An 18,996-nucleotide genomic window follows, 5' to 3' on the forward strand; every position below is an offset into this window, starting at 1 on the left:
ACATGTAAAGTGTCTTTGGAAAGCATTAAATGCTTTGCTGCACACTGAGGAAATAACAGAACAACACTGCTAACCTGCAGTGCAGGCCACAAAGTATTGTATTACCAGTAAATCTTAGAAAGAACACATGAATTAAAAAGAGACAGGTAAGTCTTCTTCTTGTAATGATCCGCTCAGCTGGCTGCGCAGGCAGCCAGCTGTTTGACCATTCCTTATGTCTGAGAGATGCAGGTCTCTGGAGAAGAGACCTGGCTTCATATTGCAACTTGCAGAGTTGCTTTGCTGAGGGATTTGCATACATGCAAATTGCCCAGCTGTCTCCTTTGTGGGCTGGCACTATATAAGGCTTCTGCTGACCAGAAGGCTTCGCTGGTCATAACGGTTTGTTAACACACTCCTGGAGTGTCAGTCTTCTCTGTTGGATTGTTTAAGAGTAGCTTAGAGTAATTCTTGGGACTGCGCTAGGCATCCTTGTTAGGAGCAATTAGGACTGTATTATCTGTTTGCCTTGTTCTGTCTGGGAGTGTAGGCCGGGGCAGCGGTTGCTACCGGTAACTCCTTCTGTCTTGTGATTGTCCTGTCGCCGGCGGCGGTCGACAGGAAATCGTTCTGTCTGTCTGGATCGCACTCGCCCTAGCGTTAGAGGCGGTGGATTCTTGTGGTCTGTATCTTGGAGCTAACCTTAGCTACGGTCGCTTCTGGTTACTCCTTCTGTCTGTTGTGTGCTTGGATCACACTGCTCTGACGGAAGAGCAGTGGATCTTTCTCGTACTTGGTTCGCACTGGCTCTGACAGTAAGAGCAGTGGTTCCTGTGTGACTCATTCCTGTTGTTCGTCTGTATGTCTGTCTACGCCTGCTGGTACCTGCGGTAAGGCAACCGTGTAGCAAGTGTGTCTGTCTTGTGTTGGTTAGTTAGGCGTGCTTGTCTCTGTTGTGCTTAAAGCGGATCCGAGATGAAAAACTAAATATAACAAGCAACCGGTCTATATATCTTATCTAAAGTTTAGATAGTTTACACAGCAAATCTATCTTCAAACAGCTTCAACCGTATATTAATATTTTTTCCTGTGATACAATGGGAGCAGACATGTTTTCTGCTTGTCACTATTACACAATTACACACACAGGCAAGCTTATCTGTATCTAGGCATGCTAATCTGCATATTCTGTGAAAACTCCACTCTTATCTCCTCCATTACACAGGCAACTGATCTGTATCTGCACTGCAGCTCTCAGATTGTGAAAACTCTGCCTCTGAAATCTATAGCTAGTAACACCTTTTTCACCTGCCCAGACTGAAATCCCACAATCCCTTGCAAGCGCCAAGGCACTCTGGAGAAGCTGTGGGTGTGGCTTGTTTAGTTTATAGGAAATTAGGGTATTAAAACAAAACAAAAACGTATTTGGCTTGAGGAATGCCCTATAAACAATAGGAAAGGAACACAATTATGCAATGAGTAAAAGTTCATCTCGGATCCACTTTAACACGCGGAGACCGCGCTGCAAACGTGTTCGCTGTTGCCAATGAGTGCGGTGTTTGCGTTTAGTTAGCGTTTGTTATTTTCCTTATCTTCTCGTTGTATGATTTGCTGTGCCTTTGCTGCTCTCGTGCTCTGCCTTGCTGTAGCCTTGTGTCACCTCTGGCGATCGCCTCTCTCGCGATTGCGTTCCTACTTCATATCTGCTGTTGTGTATGCACCGTCGCGGGTTGGCGACTAGATTGGTGCACACACATACAATCTGTCCCTTTGCTCATTCTCATTCGCAATCGCTTCTCAGGCGATTGCGTTCTCACTCGGTTTCCTCTGTTGTGTGTCCTTTGTCGCAGGTTGGCGACTAGATTGGTGCACACACATACATTCCTATCTGTGCTTATTCTGTCTTGTGTCGGTGTTAGCAATCGCCATCTCCTGCGATTGCCTTCTCACCTGCTCTTCATGGTTGTGTGTCCGTCGTCGCTGGGTGGCGACTAGATTGGTGGACACACATACCCTCTGTCGCTTCGCTCTCTTTTTAAGGGCTACCTTGCCCAGTGTTCTTCCCTTCATACAATTCCTATCTGGTGTCAGTGGCAGGGCAGAGGAGCTGTTCCTCTGAACTCCACAGCTCCATCTGCCGACAGGAATTTCCCTCTACAGGTGCATTGCACCTTTTGCTGGGTTCTCTCAAATTATACGCTTGTGGAGGATTTCCGCAGTGTCAGCGCGCGTAATGGGCGCTAACCACGGAAAGAATTCCACAATCGTTACACTTCTCACATGAATTCAACTTTGTAGTGTAAACTACGTTTTTTTTCCCCCGAGAAATGTTCACAATTTAGTGAAAAAATACACACAAGCGCTCTCTCTCTCTCTCTCTCTCTCTCTCTCTCTCTCTCTCTCTCTCTCTCTCTCTCTCTCTCTCTCTCTCTCCTCCTCTCTCCCTCCTCTCTATCTCTTCTCTTTCTCTCTACTCCTCTGATCTCTTTCCTCCCTTCTCTCTCTCTCCCCCTCTCTCCTCTCTCCTCTCTATCTCTTCTCTCTCTCTCTCTCTCTTCCCCTCTGATCTCTCTCACCCCTCTCTATCTCTCCCTCTCTCCTCTCTCTCTCTTCCCCTCAGATCGCTTTCCTCCCCCTCACCCCCCCCCCCCTCTTCTCTCTCTCTCTCTCTCCTCTCTCTCTCTCTCTCTCTCTCTCTCTCTCTCTCTCTCTCTCTCTCCTTTCTCCCTCTCCCTCTCCCTCCTTTCTCTCTCTCTCATACATACTTGTCTCGGCCACAATGTGCAGTTTATCCTGTAATACCATCAGATGGAAAGTGTGAGGCCAATGCAGTGAGCAGAGACGGTTTGGAAGTGCTCAGTGCTTCATTATCCTCAGATAAACCTAAACTCTGCTCTTATTGAATCCACATTTATGACTATTCCTTTAGATTTAGCGGACGTACAGCCAGAATAGGTTCTGATTGCCAATATAACATTGGATTGTGTCCTGAACTGGCAGCTCTTTATTGCTGTGCTTTGCTTTAGAATGTGCACATCCCTGCGGGGGAATTATAGGAGGACTGGCTGGAGAATCTGGCTTTGGTAAGCTGTATTAGTAAAATAGAACGGGAGATCATTTGTCTAACAACCACAAGCAAGGTGGGGTCCTCTTAAGGTGCGTACACACATGCGACCATAGTCGTTTGTAACGATCGTTCCCCGATCTTTACCAACGACGATCGTTACAAAAAACGAACCACCGACTATTAAGGCAAACGACGAACGAGCCAAATCGCTACAAAAGAAAGTTCTGTCTCGGCGGATTTTAACCAACGACGATCGTTTGCAAAAGTAGTACATCGTTGGAAAGGGTCGTTCGTACTAGGCTTGACATGCGCATTTCACTATTTCTCTGTGAAACTTCTCATTTTTATGCGCAGGCGTAATAGTTGCTTTACGTGATGTAACGTTCGTTCTAACGATCAGATCGTTACACACCTTTTAAAACTAACTTTACGTAGGTCGTTCTTTCATCAATTAAAAGTTCGTTCGTCGTTCTCAACGAACGATCGTTGTCGCATGTGCGTACGTAGCATAACTTGGAACAGCTCCTCTGCTTATGCTGTGCTACTACAAACTCCTTCCAGGTGACTGGGCTGCATAGTTGGCAGGCAGAAGCATGGCAATGAGAGATGAGCAGTTATGTTAGGCTAGAGGCCCACTGGAGTGATTTCAGCTGCAATTTGGGATCACAAAAAGGGCTATGCCAATGAAAGTGCATGCAGGTGTACCCACTGCAGCAATTGTGATTGGGCCAATCGCGGGTCCTACAGCATTTTTCAACATTTGCAATTCAATGTTAAAGAGGGACTTTAACCCAGGATTGAACATCATCCCAATCAGTAGCTGATACCCCCTTTCCCACAAGAAATCTTCACCTTTTCCCGAATAGAACCTCAGGGGAGGTCTGTCTGGTTGATATTGGGGTGAAACCCCTCCCACAGTGTGATGTCATGACCATGGTCCTGACAGTTTGCTGTCTTTGAACTTTGTTGCATTGTGGGAAATAACAGCTTTTTCCAACTGGCAAACAAGAAGTATCTTCATCTGTTCATAGAACTCTCAGTAACAAACATTCTGTACAGATCACCTGGCAGAACTAAAGAGGTCACCACCAGTGATACATTTCAGAATGTAAATCAGGGAGAGGAAAGATTTTACAATGGCCAAACACTGGCCTGAGCCCACTAACGCAATTGTGCTGGCTTTTCAGAAACACATCAATGTTACAGATGCTGAAAAGCGGACACAACTGCATACAACTGCGCTCAACTGCGTTAGTGGGCTCAGCCCCTAAATAATCTATAAATTAATATTGTAAAAAAAAAATGCAATTTTATTTATGTTCTTTTCACTACAGTTCCTCTTTACGTATAGGAGCATTGCGGTTCATTGATTTTGTATCAGTTTTATTATCCAGAAAAATGTAAAAGCACCAGAAATCACTATGCAAAACGCCAGCAAAAACGCAGAGCAATTGCGACAGCGATTAACAATATGTAGTGGATCCCAGGCCTTACTCTGTACATTTCTCACAGATATCTCCAGTAATGGACACATGTAGATGTCAAGGTTATTTCTTCTTCCCAGGTACTAATGTTCTCTTATAAGTTTATTTCTCAGCTGATTTCAAACTTTTCCAAATGATGGTATTTCACATTTCAACAACACAAGTTGTCCTCTCTTTGCAAAGGAGGATGAAATATCATTATAATAATTAGAAGTATTATGATGCATGGATACAGTGATTACGCATTTGTCATCATGCTTTATAGAGAACATCACACGGTTGACATCACTAAGGGCTGTTTTCCACTGAAAAAAATGCAAACGCAGTGCGATTTGATCACAATTTTATGCCATGAGACCCTCAGCGGTTTTTCTGCGATTCTCAGCCTTTTGTGTTTTTGTGTCTGATTGTGCTTTGTGATTTTTACTGGATTACCTAGGAAAAAAATGTGTTTTCTTATGTTTTTAGTTGCAAAAAAATGGCAATGCACAGAGTTGAAAGCCTGTGATCAAGGCCGGATTTACGGTAAAGCACTGTAGGCACATGCCTACAGGCGCCTGATGATGGAAAGGCGGCTCACTCCTCTAGAGCCTCCCTCCCTCCTTCCCTATGCAGAGTCCTGATGATAGTTTAAATGAGAGCTTACTCACCCAGCACCTGGCATTCCACTGACTAGATCTCCCTTCAGTCAGGGGCACCTCAGGCTACCTAATGCTAAGGTACACCCTGTGGCTTCCTACACCAGGTATGGAAGTAAGGGAGAAATGACAGCGGTGCCAGCCAGCACGCTTGCGGTGCGGTTCAGTGGGACTTTGTAGGTTTGCAGAGAGTCAAGTGTAGGGTGCACAACATCTGTGCCTATAGTCAGGGCCAAATTTGTACTCTTTACCGCCCTAGGCCACTGTCACCAGCCGCCCCCCTTCAGTATAGGTAGCAAGATGACCCCTCCACCTTCCCTCTAGTATAGGTAGCCTAATGCCCCCCAGTATAGGTAGCCAGATGACTCCTCCCCTTCCCCTCCAGTATAGGTAGCCAGATGACACCTCCCCCTTCCCTCTAGTATACGTAACCAGATGACTCCTCCGCCCTTTTACTCCAGTATAAGTAGCCAGATGACTCCCTTAATCTTTCCTTTTTCCACCCCCCCACACCCTTTCACTATAGGTAGCTAGCTGCCTTCACACCCCAGCAGCCATAACTCATTTCTCCACCAGTCTCCAGTGCAGAAGCTTCCTCTTCCTTTCCGTCTTCAATGCTGCCCACGTCCATAGCCGCCGGCCACAATGCAAACGTGCACAGAGAGCAAGGTGGCTGCTGCAGAGGACGCTGGCAGCAGAGTATCGTGTCAGGCACTTGTCTGATCTCCCTGCATTGCAGCAAGCTTGCAAATGCTGCACCAGTTTAGCCTGTTGCTTTGGTGCCCTTCCTCCTATGGTGCCCTAGGCCATGGCCTAGGAGGCCTTGGCCTAAATCCGGCCCTGCCTATTGGTTTCTGTAATGTACATCTCGGCCTGCCAGTGATATATTTTTTTTCCCTGCTAACCATAAGCAAATTGCAGCCAAGCTCTTTTAGTGGAAAATATCCCTAACTGTTGTTTAGTGGGGATAGGGGGCCTTTCACACTATGCATGTTGCTTTGTGATAGGATTGCAATGTAACAGTGCTGTAAAATCGCATCATGTGTTATGTTATAATCTTTTGTCAGTGTTTGCCCATTGTAAAATCTTTTTTCACTCTGATGATATATACACTAAACGGTACAGCACGGTGGCATAGTGGTTAGCGCTCTCTGTTTGTGCGGAGGGTGGAGAAAATACTTCCTCTGCATCACTCTCGCATACAGCATCTCCTTGTGTAAAGTGCAACAAATGGTTAAACGATGCACAGTGACTCCATCTGCAGCAAGATGATGTTGTAGGTCTTTGATGCTGGTCTGTGGGTTGACTCTGACTGTTCTCACCATTCGTTGCTTCTTTCTATCCGAGATTTTTCTTGTTCTGCCACTTTGAGCCTTAACTTGAACTGAGCCAGTGGTCTTCCATTTCCTCAATATGTTTCTAACTGTGGAAACAGACAGCTGAAATCTCTGAGACAGCTTTCAGTATCCTTCCCCTAAACCATGATGGTGAACAATCTTTGTCTTCAGGTCATTTGAAGTTGTTTTGAGACCTCCATGTTGCTACACTTTAGAGAAAATTAATAAAGGAGGGAAACTTACTATTGGATGCCTTAAATACTCTTTCTCATAATTGGATTCACCTGTGTATGTAGGTCAGGGGTCATTGAGCTTACCAAGCCAATTTGAGTTGCCCAAATTTATGCACCTGCCTAATTTTATTTAAACAATTATTGCACACTTTCTGTAAATTCAATAAACCTAATTTCACTTCTCAAATATCACTGTGTGTGTCTCCTATTTGATAAATTTAACTAACATTTTTAATTGTAACAACCAACGATTTATACAGGAAAATCATGACGATTAACAAGGTTGCCCAAACATTCAATCGCTAATTGCTGTCGCAAACATTACTGCAGCCAAATAGATTAGAAAGGCTGCCAGGCAACTGGTATTGTTTAAAAGGAAATACACATGGCTGCCTACATATTCTTCTCACCCCAGTTGTCCTTTAAGTGAGCAGAAACAACACCTGGTCTCCCAGAGTGCACTGGGGTAGAATACAGTGTGACATCGTTGCCTAGGCTGTGACATCACTGGGAAGGCGGAGTTAGATACCAGTATCCAGCTATATATAGGTATAGGAAGCATTTATGATTCTAAAACTAGAATAATTAACGCAATATTGGGTATCCTGAATAATGTATTACATTGTAATGTTGTAACAATGCCTCTATTGCCAGTATTGTCCTGCTGTGTCTGCTCTGCATGCTGACCTGCCATGTGTTTCCTTGTTAGATTCCCTTCTATGAAGATATCTGTCAGCACCTGAAGGCGGGAGAGAACTGTGAGAAGCTTGTGGGGTACTCCGCTGTGTACAGAGTGTGCTTCGGCATGGCCTGCTTCTTTTTTATTCTCTGCATCCTCACTATCAACATCAAGAACAGCAAAGGCTGTCGGGCTGCTATCCACAATGGGTAAGTGCTGCACAGCATGCTCTGTAACTGGGCTATTCTGCCGCTCTCTGCTCACTGCGTAACGGCTCTTATTTTACATATGGGAGCCGTCCACACTTGTCACTCTGTAACAGATCAGCGGGATCCGTTGTGGTGAGCGGGGCGCACCTCTGTGCAGTTTGTGATAATCCAGGGAAGGCGGATGTATTCCCCGTGTAGCCTATGGGGGTAACACACTTATCCCGGGCTCCAGCCGGACCACAGCAGACCATCAGAGCGGACGCTACACTGCGAGCTCCCACTGGCCGCACATGGTCCAGGTCAAGTGTGAACCAAGACTGACACAGTATGGCCTACAGCAATTATGAGTTGCCAGTTTAGAGGAACTCCAGTAAAAATAATGTAATAAAAAAGTGCTTTATTTTTACAATAATTATGTATAAATGATTTAGTCAGTGTTTTCCCATTGTAAAATCTTTTCTCTCCCTGATTTATATTCTGACATTTATCACATGGTGACATTTTTACTGCTGGCAGGTCATGTAGCTGCTGCTTTGGCAGTTGGAAACAGCTGTAAATGGCTATTTCCCACAATGCAACAGGGTCCACAGACAGGAAACTGCCAAGAGTACGTACTCAGAATTTCTTTGGGGGAGGGGTTTCACCACAATATCAGCCATACAGCGCCCCCTGATGGTCTGTTTGTGAAAAGGAATAGATTTCTCATGTAAAAAGGGGGTATCAGCTACTGATTGGGATAAAGTTCAATTCTTGGTCGGAGTTTTTCTTTAAAGGAATCTGAAGTTAAAATAACCTTATGATATAATGAATTATATGTGTAGTACAGCTAAGAAATAGAACATTAGTAGCACAGATATGAGTCTCATATTGTTTCCAGTACAGGAAGAGTTACGAAAATTCCGTGGTTTTCTATGCAAAAGAGCTTCTCTGAGCTCTCTGAGCAGAGGGGTTTTAAAGGGCCTTTATCTCTGCACTGTTTCATAGTTTAAAATGCAAAGTGTAATTTGTATACGTACTGCAAATATTACAGAATGCTGCAGTGTTATCCTCTGCTTCTAATACTTTCAGCCATAGCCCCTGAACAAGCATGTTTCTGGTGTTATTCATATTCAGACACTACTACAGCCAAACAGATCAGCAAAGCTGCCAGGCAATTTGGAACTGGTAAAAGGAATAGTCTACTGTACTTGAAGAAGGGTAGAACTCATTTGAGGACAGAGTGCTGTTTCAGTGTTTTAGGTTCAGGACTGTCGGGGTGTTTCTGTGTGAACATGCATGCTGCTGCGTCCAGTTACCTGCATGTCATTTATGATGTCAGTTTAGTCAGCACTTACTGAGCACTTGTAGAACTTAATGTAGCCACACAATATAGTTTTGTCTTTCTTACGTCCCCAGAGAATGACTGTATTGTACACCTGACACATTCCTGCCGTATGATGTAATGTTTTATATTTGCAGCTTCTGGTTCGTCAAGTTTTTGGTTTTGGTAGGAATGTGCTCCGGAGCCTTCTTCATTCCTGACCAGGACACTTTCCTTCTAGGTAACGTCTTGTAAACTTGTTTTTAATGCGGTTCAATTAACATTTCACATCGGTTAAAGCGGAATATACCCGTAACCCAGAATTTCTTCTTTGCTCTAAAAGATTATTTACAGCATATAGCATACTAACACAAAGTTTTTTTTTTTGTTTTTTTTTAGTAAAACAGCATTCAAAGGGTTACATCACAGGGCTGACTCTTTCTTCTGCAGGGAGAACCCTCATCCCAACTGCTTATAATCTTATCTTGTGTACACATTCTTTACTTGATACATTTATGTAAACATTCCCTGGCTGTGCAGGACTGAGATGAGATGAGTGCCGAAGTGAAAAACAGATCAGAAATGACTGCTGCCAGCATTTAAAGTGAATGTTTACCGGTAAAAAAAAAAAAGTCAGATACTCACCTAAGGAGAGGGAAGGCTCGGTCCTAATGAGCCTTCCCTCTCCTCTCCCGGTGCCCGGTCCCGCGCAGGATCCCCCGTGGCAGTATTCGACCAGTTCGGTCAAATACTGCCACTTCCGCATGCCGAAGGGAGCTTTCGGGAGCACTCGGGCTCCCGATGACGCGGCCGCTCCATACTACGCATGCGCGAGCGCCCTCTATGACGCGCTCGCGCGTACGTAGTATGGAGCGGCCCGTCTTCGGAAGCCCGAGTGCTCCTGAAGACCTCCGAAGTCCCTGCGGCGGCGAACGCGAACGGGGGAGCCAACACAGCACCGAGGGCACCGGGAGAGGAGAGGGAAGGCTCATTCGGACCGAGCCTTCCCTCTCCTTAGGTGAGTATCTGACTTTTTTATTTTTTTTTACCGGTACCCATTGGCTTTAAAACAGAATGACAACAGTTATAAATAGCACAAACTATGAGATAGGGTAAAGGAGGAGTGAGACCTGACTGAATACAAATCAGTCTTATTCAAAAATACAAAGCTTTATTCAAACATATGCTCATTATTAAAAACTGCAAGATAAAATCCCACCATGTAGCCCATCCCCCACCCCATCCATGCATGTACCCACCCAGGCGTCCCCAATGCTCTCCCCCTCCTAAGCAAAAGGATCGTGTGCACACGTATTAATGGCTGCGCAGCCCTGCAAAAATAGATCAAAATCCTGATGTGGAAAAATATTACTGAGTCTCTCACATGCGGAGAATCGAAGATACCATAAGCAGTTCAAAAAATAAATTCCAGAACATTCATCCAATACACAATAATTTCTTCATATCCTGTAGCCTCCTATATTATATGAGGACCATGCATATAGTCATCCAGCAAAACAGGTAGAGTACTCAGCGTCCCATCAGGTTAGCAGGTCACCTCAGTATAGCATGTTGATGTAGCAAAGCACAGTCCTATGTTATAGCATGGCATAGCACATGCAGTGTAATTCCTAAGAACCTTTGCAAACAGGCACATCAGGTGGCATATCAGCATGAATCAGGTTGAAGCAACAGCAAGGCACATCCAGTGCTGGCAGTTCATCAAGCAAAAGCAGACAAGATGCATGGCAGTATTAACAGTGTCTCTATGCAAACAGCGTGTGCAGCTGAGGTGCCCTGAGGGCTCTTACTGTATCCACCAGTGTTGACTTGCTATGGCGAAGCCTGGAAAGACTAGCCGAGTTTCTGATGCTGGAGGTGTGGAGAGGAGGATACAGCACCTGGTTAGGCAGCATGGAGGCATGGAGGGGAGGACCTCATGGTGGAGGACTGCGTCCTCGATCGATTTCGCCGGACTCTGCCGGCTTCTTCAGGAGGCGTGTCCTTCCGTGGGCTACGCTGCGTCTATGTGCAGGCCGCCGACCAATTGGGCCGCGGGTACGGCATCTCCCGCCCTCACACCAGGGCCAATGCGAGCGGAGGGGCGGAGCAGGCAGACACGACGGGCGCGCCCAATAGCTCACCCGGCGCGTCCGCCAGGCCCCGCCCCCCACACGCAGGCCCCGGGGAAGGGGCGGGAGACACCAGGGCAGCCGGATCAGACGGCGGGGGAGCCAGCGCAGCACCGAGGGCACCGGGAGAGGGCACCGGGAGAGGAGAGGGAAGGCTCATTAGGACCGAGCCTTCCCTCTCCTTAGGTGAGTATCTGACTTTTTCTTTTTTTTACCGGCACCCATTGGCTTTAAAACAGAATGACAACAGTTATAAATAAAATGCACAGGCAGCTTTCAAAGTAAATTAACTGAACTTTGTGAAGTTATAATATCTAAATGAATATTAATACTTGTACACAAAAGCAAATATGATAATTGTCAGTTTTAAACCGCTTTAAGTGAGTGTATTTTAGGTCGGAGCTACTTTTGTTACTTTATGGTGTCCGTGTAAATGTGTGTTACTGCTGTATTTAGAAATGAGCGGGGCAGGAGGAGGCGATTAGAGAGGTATGTACAGACCTCTCATAAATATAGACACCCTGATTTGCGCTCAGTGCCACATCATAAATAAAGACACCCTGATTTGCGCCATAATTAGTAGAGTTGCTTGATACAGAGATTAAACAATATATACAGTAGAATCTCTTTATAGTAAACTCCAAGAGACCAGGCAAAGTGGTTTACCATATCAGAAGTTTACTACATCAGAAAGTGTCATATTTAAGCACATATAGCATACTATAGTACTATATCTTAAATCAGTCAATAAAGGACCAGGGGATTTTCCCCTTATCTGTGCTGCGTGGGCTCTTCAGCCCACAGCACAGATCGTGTTTGAGCCAGGGCGATCAAACTTCCGCCTCTTTTTTCCCCACTAGGGGGATGTCCTGCTGGGGGGGTCTGATCGCCGCCGGCTGTTTGGGTTTTGCGGGGGGGGGGGGGGCTCCTAAAGCCCCTCTCCGCAGTGCTATTCTGCCCTCTCCGCCCTTCCCTCCTTCCCCTCCTTCCCTTGGGCGGCACAGGACGGAGATCCGTCCTGCGCCGCCTCTGATAGGCTTTAGCCTATCAGATGGCGGCGATCTCCTTTACGGCACTGCTGCGCAGCAGTGCCGTATTGATGTAAACAGCGGGGATTTCTTCCCCACGTGTTTACAATTAGCCTGCGAGCCGCGATCGGAGGCTCGCAGAGCTGTTCACGGAGACACCCTCCGTGAACTGACATGGAACGGCCGGACGAACGAGCAGCCGTTTCTATGGAAACACCACTTCAACCTGCCGATGCCTATCGGCGTTAGGCGGTCGTTAAGTGGTTAAGAATAATTTTTTTTCTTTTCAGTGTTTGATCAAAATGCATAGTGCTCAATATGCAGGGATTTACATGCAATAAACACGCAGCAGCTTGCACAGAAAGCATAGGTCTCACCAGTTAGTGCAGATACAGTGCTGATGTTGTGCTCCTCTGTCCACATTTCTGTGCAGCATGGACAGGGCCAGTTCTAGAGTTTTTGCTGCCTGAAGCAAACCTGTGAGGATGTATAGGACACCAGGTATAGGTGCCTCTTGTATAAGAAGCCAGGTATAGGTGTCCCCTATATAAGAAGCTAGGTATTGGTGCCCCCGATATAGGTTGCCAAGTATAGGTGCCTCCAGTATTGGTAGCCAGGTATAGGTGCACCCAGTATTGGTAGCCAGGTATAGGTGCCTCCAGTATTGGTAGCCATGTATAGGTGCCTCCAGTATTGGTAGGCAGGTATAGGTGCCCCCAGTGTAGGAAATAGGTAAAGTTGTCCCCCTAGTATAGGAAGCAGGTATAGGTGCACACAGTATAGGATGCCAGGTATAGTTTGCCCCAGTATAGGAAGCAGTTATAGGTTCCCCCAGTATAGGTAGTCAGGTATAGGTGCCTCCAGTATAAGAAGCCAGGTATAGATGCCCCATATATAAAAAGCCAGGTATAGGTAGCCAGGTATAGGTGCCCCCAGTATAGGTAGCCAGGTATAGGTGCCCCCAGTATAGGTAGCCAGGTATAGGTAGGTGCCCCCAGTACATTATGCCAGAGATCATGCTTACAAACACGATAATATTACATCACTTTCAGAAAACCCAGCATACTTTGCAACTTAAGTGTCATGACTGTATCCTGTATTTATATTTTTGTTAACGTGTACCCGTGTGTTGTTTTTTTTTTATATATACAAATGGGACACAGAAATATTTTTTCTGCCTCTGTGCCTTTCCTGTGCCGCTTTCTGTGCCCCTTTAACTTGTCGGCAAACCATTAGGGGAAGGGGCATCTCTTGCAGGAGGGGCATTCCTGCAAAACGCCTCTTACGCTCCCCCCCCCCCCATCTCCCCACCTCTATCCCGTCTCTTCGCGCCTCTCCTCTGTGATAAGAAGCAGAGAGGCCAGCTGCAGCGTTGTGTCCCCGGAGTCGCAGCCATTTTTTTTTCCTAAATTGAAAATGGAACTAAACGAAAACTTGGCACAGGAGCAACAGAGACAAGCCGTAAGGAATGCTACCTGATTTGGCTAGCCCCGCAGATCAGGTAGTTTGGGGGAGGTATGTGTTTTTACTTGGCTGGTGTTCTATTTAAAGCAGACCAGAACTCTTGCACTGAACACAATGAAAAGTCATTATTCCACTTATAGTTGCTGAAGAAATCCACTGCTCTGTGCTTCTGTGTTAGTTTAGTCAGCTCAAAGTGTCTAGTTCTGATCAGCAGCTGTGAGTAGACTGCAGGAGCACTCCCGACAGTAAACACTGAGGCTTAACCACTTCACTCCTCCCTGCAAATTTAAACCATGTTATAAACTTAAGTTTTTTTAGGATTTTGTCCATAAAAAATGTTTGTCTATAGAGTTTATCATACTGTGGCTAATCTTTTAGAGCAGAGAGGATATTCTGTGTTTAGTTGCACTTTAAAACAAAGTTTATAAATAACATGAAAACATTTGTTCAAAATGTGTCATCTTTCTAAAAATGTAAATAAATGTAACCAAGAAATATTATATTTTTACCCTCTGACGATGAAGGTCATGGCCTCTGTTGGGGGTCCGTTTGTGTTCCTGATGGATGCTGTGCGTTGAGTTTATTCCCATGTGTGCAGCAGCTGATGTGTGGTAACAGCTTGTGGTGTGCACAGCTGCTGTTGTCTTCCTCATTTACTCTTATCATAGCAGATGTAAAGGCCCATACACACAGCGTACAAATGTCTCTACAGACACGTGTTGAGTGACGGTTCGTTTGTGTGGACATGGCAAGAGACAAAGACTGTCTGCAGACTCAGCCATGTTTGAGCGATTACACTGGTGAATCTCTTGTGACTTTTGTCTCACACACCGTCACTTAGTCTATTGGTGTCCTGTCGTGTGCATGAAAGTCTCCTACAGGCAGCAGAGTCGCTACCATAGTACTACTACTATACATAGTCTGTGGCAGACGGCTTCCATCGTGTCTTCACTGTTTCTATTAGGTGTGTACAACTGTCGCAAACTCGAATTGTCGCTGCCATAAATATGCTTTTGTCTCTTGTCTGTTTGTCATTGCCTCACAACTACAGACAAATGTATGCCGTGTGTATGGACCTTAAGAGGTTCAATCACATTCTGTGCTAGTGATGATAACAAAGTGTATTTTTCTACAAACTGACACTCTGCTTGTGAAACCTTAAGCCCCATCTACACCATATAATTTTTTGTTCGATTCAATTCATCGATTCGATTCAATCCAACATGTCCGATGAGGATTCAATTCATTTTGCCACTGTTCTTCAATGGCAAAATGATTCGAATCGCACAAAAAATTGTATGGTTTAGATGGAGCTTTATACTGTGTAAACTTGGGAGATTGAATATGAGTAGACAGGAATTTACCATTGTTAGGGTTTTGGCACATAGGTTACACACCCTCTGACATCATCAATAGCAGACATTCTCCTGCATTTCCTCATATTATTATAGATTTATAAAGCGCCAACATATTATGTGGCGCTGTACAGAGTACAAACATGGGGGTACAATAATGCACACATTGGTATATACAAAATATAGACACTGGTACATAATACAGATTTGGAAGAAATAGTAAATACCAGGGCTGTGGAGTCGGTCCAAAAATCCACCGACTCCGACTCCGACTCCTCAGTTTAGGATTCCTCCGACTCCGACTCCACGACTCCGACTCCTCTAATTTGCATATTACAATTTTGTTGATTAAAAGTATGTAACATGAAATTCGTCTCTTAACTGCCAACGCTTAGGAATTTTACAAGACAACTGAAGTGAGAAGGATATGTAGACTACTATATTTATTCCCTTTAGACTAAAACAAGTCCTTGGTAAGAGTACTTGTAAAAGGTACAACCGGAACAAAGAACATCTATCAAGTGTGGGTGCATGTAAGAATGATGTGCAGGTACTCTGCAGGGGAATGAGGAGATTGTAAACAGACAACACCTCTGTGTTCAATGTGCACAGCATTCTCAGTAGATTCCCTGCAGCTCTGTGGGGAGTGCATATGTAGAGTATAGTACTACTGTGTAACAAAGTAAACCTGAGACAGATGAAATTAAAGTTTTATACATACCTGGGGCTTCCTCCAGTCGCCTTCAGGATAATCAGTCCCTCGTTGTCCTCCTCCGCCACCTGGATCTTCTGCTATGAGTCCAGGTACTTGAGTCAGTCAAGCGTAGTGCGCATGCACACACTCCGCCGCCAGGAGCATGCTACACCTGTGCAGCACTATTGCGCAGGTGCAGAATGTTCCTGGCTGTGGGAGCGGGGTGCGGCCGGACAGCGCTGACTGGCTGAATTACCAGGACTCATAGCAGAAGATCCGGGTGGTGGAGGACAGTGAGGGACTGATTAGCCTGAAGGGGGCTGGAGGAAGCCCCAGGTATGTATAAAACTTTACTTTTCATCCGTCTCAGTTACCCTTTAATTTGTAGTCACCAAACCAAATTTTAATAACATATCAAATTATTTTATTTCATCAGCAAAGGGAGTGCCTACATTTGCATAAATCAGCATCAATGCAGAATTATTTCCATCTCGTTGACCATCTCTATTAGTGACACAGCTACACATCAGGCTTTATTCTTACAGCATAGATGTTATTTAGTATATATAAGAGATTCCTGTGTACACATCATATATACAGTCACAATCAGATATGTATATCTGACCTTAAAAATACGGGGACTGCTTTATTGAAGCAGCACAAGTAACTAATTTTGATTGGTTTCTTTCATCTTTGTGGACTAAGCACAGCTATTACTGTATATATACTGTATATATACATTATTTTTAATGACTATTATCTGAGAAATAGAACATTTTATCATATTTTCTATTTTAATTACAGTTACAAATTCATTAGGAGTCGGAGTCGGTGCATTTTTTCCCGACTCCGACTCCAGGCACCCAAAATTGCCCGACTCCACGACTCCGACTCCACGACTCCGACTCCACAGCCCTGGTAAATACAGTGACAAATGTAACATGATGAACAAAAATGTATACATTTCACTACACGCAAATTCTGGATGCCAACTCCAAACTGACTCCAATGTATTCCTATGGGCCCTTTTCCACTGAATGCATTTTTTCCTATGCGATGCATTTTGGATGGCATGTTGCAGATTTCTGCAGCACGCCTCCTTTTCCCCAACAATGATTGATAGCCAGGCGCAGATTTCCACGTTACAAATGCGTGAAGAACGCAGCAATCCGCAACCAGAAAAACTGATGCGGAAGACAGCATGCTAGTGGAAATGGGCCCTTAATTAGGATACATCGGTTTCTCTGCAAGCCTCTTCACACTGGATTGTAGCAGTGTGGTTAATGTAAGAAAATGGTATATAGAGGCTGGTAGTAACAGCTTCAGTCTGACTACCGGGGACTGCACGGCTGTTTTCCTGTGCCTGAAGTACAGTAACCAGTCAGAGCTTTCACTGTAGAGGCAGCAAAACAAAAACCGCTAAAAATAACCTTCCCTTGTGATCATAATTATTGTACACGTGGCTGTCGAAATTATTCTCTATTGTTGTGAATTATGTTGAGTGTTACATATTGCAATTTATTTTGCCATTTTCTTATTTGCAGTGTGGCGCCACATTGGTGCATTTTTTGGCTTTTTCTTCCTGATTATCCAGCTCATGTTACTGGTGGAATTTGCTCATAAGTGGAATAAAAATTGGTATGTACTCATTCTGAAATCATTTTTTCATGTAATAAGGACACCTGTGCTGTGCAGGTGTGGCGCTTAGGATTTTATTTAAAGGATACCCGAAGTGACGTGATGAGATAGACATGTGTTTGTACAGTGCCTAGCACACTAATAACTAGGCTGTGTTCCTTTTTTTCCTTTCTCTGTCTGAAAGAGTTAAATATCAGGTATGTAAGTGGCTGACTCAGTCCTGACTCAGACAGGAAGTGACTACAGTGTGACCCTCACTGATAAGAAATTCCCCTTTTACCTCGTTCTTGCTCTCAGAAGCTAGGAATGTGTTTTATAGTTGGAATTTCTTATCAGTGAGGGTCACACTGTAGTCACTTCCTGTTTGAGTCAGGACTGAGTCAGCCACTTACATTCCTGATATTTAACTCTTTTAGGCAGAGAAAGAAAAAAAGGAACACAGCCTAGTTATTAGTGTGCTAGGCACTGTACATACTCATGTCTTTCTCATCATGTCACATGTCACTTTGGGTATCCTTTAAAACAAAATATGATCACAGCCCAGGGAGAGTAAAATTAAAGGCCTAATTCAGGATACCATTTTTGTATGCAGACGATCGTAAACTTGCATTATTTAGGCAGGGAGCACACTTATCTGATTCCTGTATATGTTGCACGACAAAATGCGCACTGTAGTCTATGACCCGCTCTGAAATAGCACGTCTTTCGTATGCCATGTTTTTCACAGCAATTTGAAATCTTTGACAGCTTTCTGTTTTTTTCTGCACGGCACACACGTTCACAATTATAATGTACCACTATATCTGAAAAATCATGACACGAAAGCGGAAAATCGCTTATCTGATAACGCAATCACAGAATGACAGGAAACGTGAGAACTGCAGGGAAAAAACACTGTGACAAGTGTTCTCACTGCCTTAGCAATGCAGAAAGTTTTGTGCATTCACATCAATATAAAATGTGTTTGTTTTATGCTACAGTGTGAGGATAACCAATAATTCATTATAATGACACTTCGGGCCTATACACATTTTAAAGTGTACCCGAGGACATATGAATAATCAGGCTGTTGTACTTGTTTTAATTTGCTGCCTGAAAGAGTTAATTTCTAGGCGTGGAAGTGGCAGCTTCTGTCTTGTCGGTACCTTGACGGGAATATAGTAAACATCACTGATGAGCAAATTACAGTCATAAAAGTTGCCCTGGCAGAATACAGCTTCTAAGAGCAGAGGGAGATAGAAAAAGGGCAATAGATCATGTATTTTCATTTAGGGACAGTTAATAGGCTGCCACTGAGCAGAGACAACAAAACATTCAATCTACCCTTGTAAATGTTTAAATATAAAATAAAACCACAAGTGATCTAAACAAAATTGTTTTCAGGAAAAGAATGAGAAATAAAATTGTTTATCTCATCAGTTTATTTTCACCTTGGGTTCACTTTAAAGGGGAACTGAAGAGAGAGGTATATGGAGGTTGCCATGTTTCTTTCCTTTTAAGCAATGCCAGTTGCCTGGCAGCCCTGCTGATCCTCTGCCTCTAATACTATTAGCCATAGCCCCTGAACAAGCATGCAGCAGATCAGGTATTTCAGACTTTAAAGTCAGATCTGACAAGACTAGCTGCATGCTTGTTTCTGGTGTTACTCAGATACTACTGCAGATAATTAGACCAACAGGGCTGCCAAGCAACTGGTATTGCTTAAAAGGAAACAAATATGGCAGCCTCCATATACCTCTTACTTCAGTTCCCCTTTAAA

The 18,996-nt window shown here is 44.4% G+C and overlaps 1 protein-coding gene across 1 annotated transcript in view; it reads left to right on the plus strand.

The window, feature by feature from the left end:
* Positions 1 to 18,996, plus strand: part of SERINC5 (serine incorporator 5) — a 112,453-nt gene that overhangs the window by 71,936 nt on the left and 21,521 nt on the right. Inside the window, exons 3-5 of the mRNA XM_068271805.1 lie at positions 7,448 to 7,626; positions 9,085 to 9,167; positions 17,144 to 17,237. Of these exons, the coding sequence (XP_068127906.1) occupies positions 7,448 to 7,626; positions 9,085 to 9,167; positions 17,144 to 17,237 (356 nt within the window). The remainder of the gene's footprint in view (positions 1 to 7,447; positions 7,627 to 9,084; positions 9,168 to 17,143; positions 17,238 to 18,996) is intronic.

Source organism: Hyperolius riggenbachi, chromosome 1 (genome assembly GCF_040937935.1).
Source record: "Hyperolius riggenbachi isolate aHypRig1 chromosome 1, aHypRig1.pri, whole genome shotgun sequence".
Classification (NCBI taxonomy): domain Eukaryota; kingdom Metazoa; phylum Chordata; class Amphibia; order Anura; family Hyperoliidae; genus Hyperolius; species Hyperolius riggenbachi.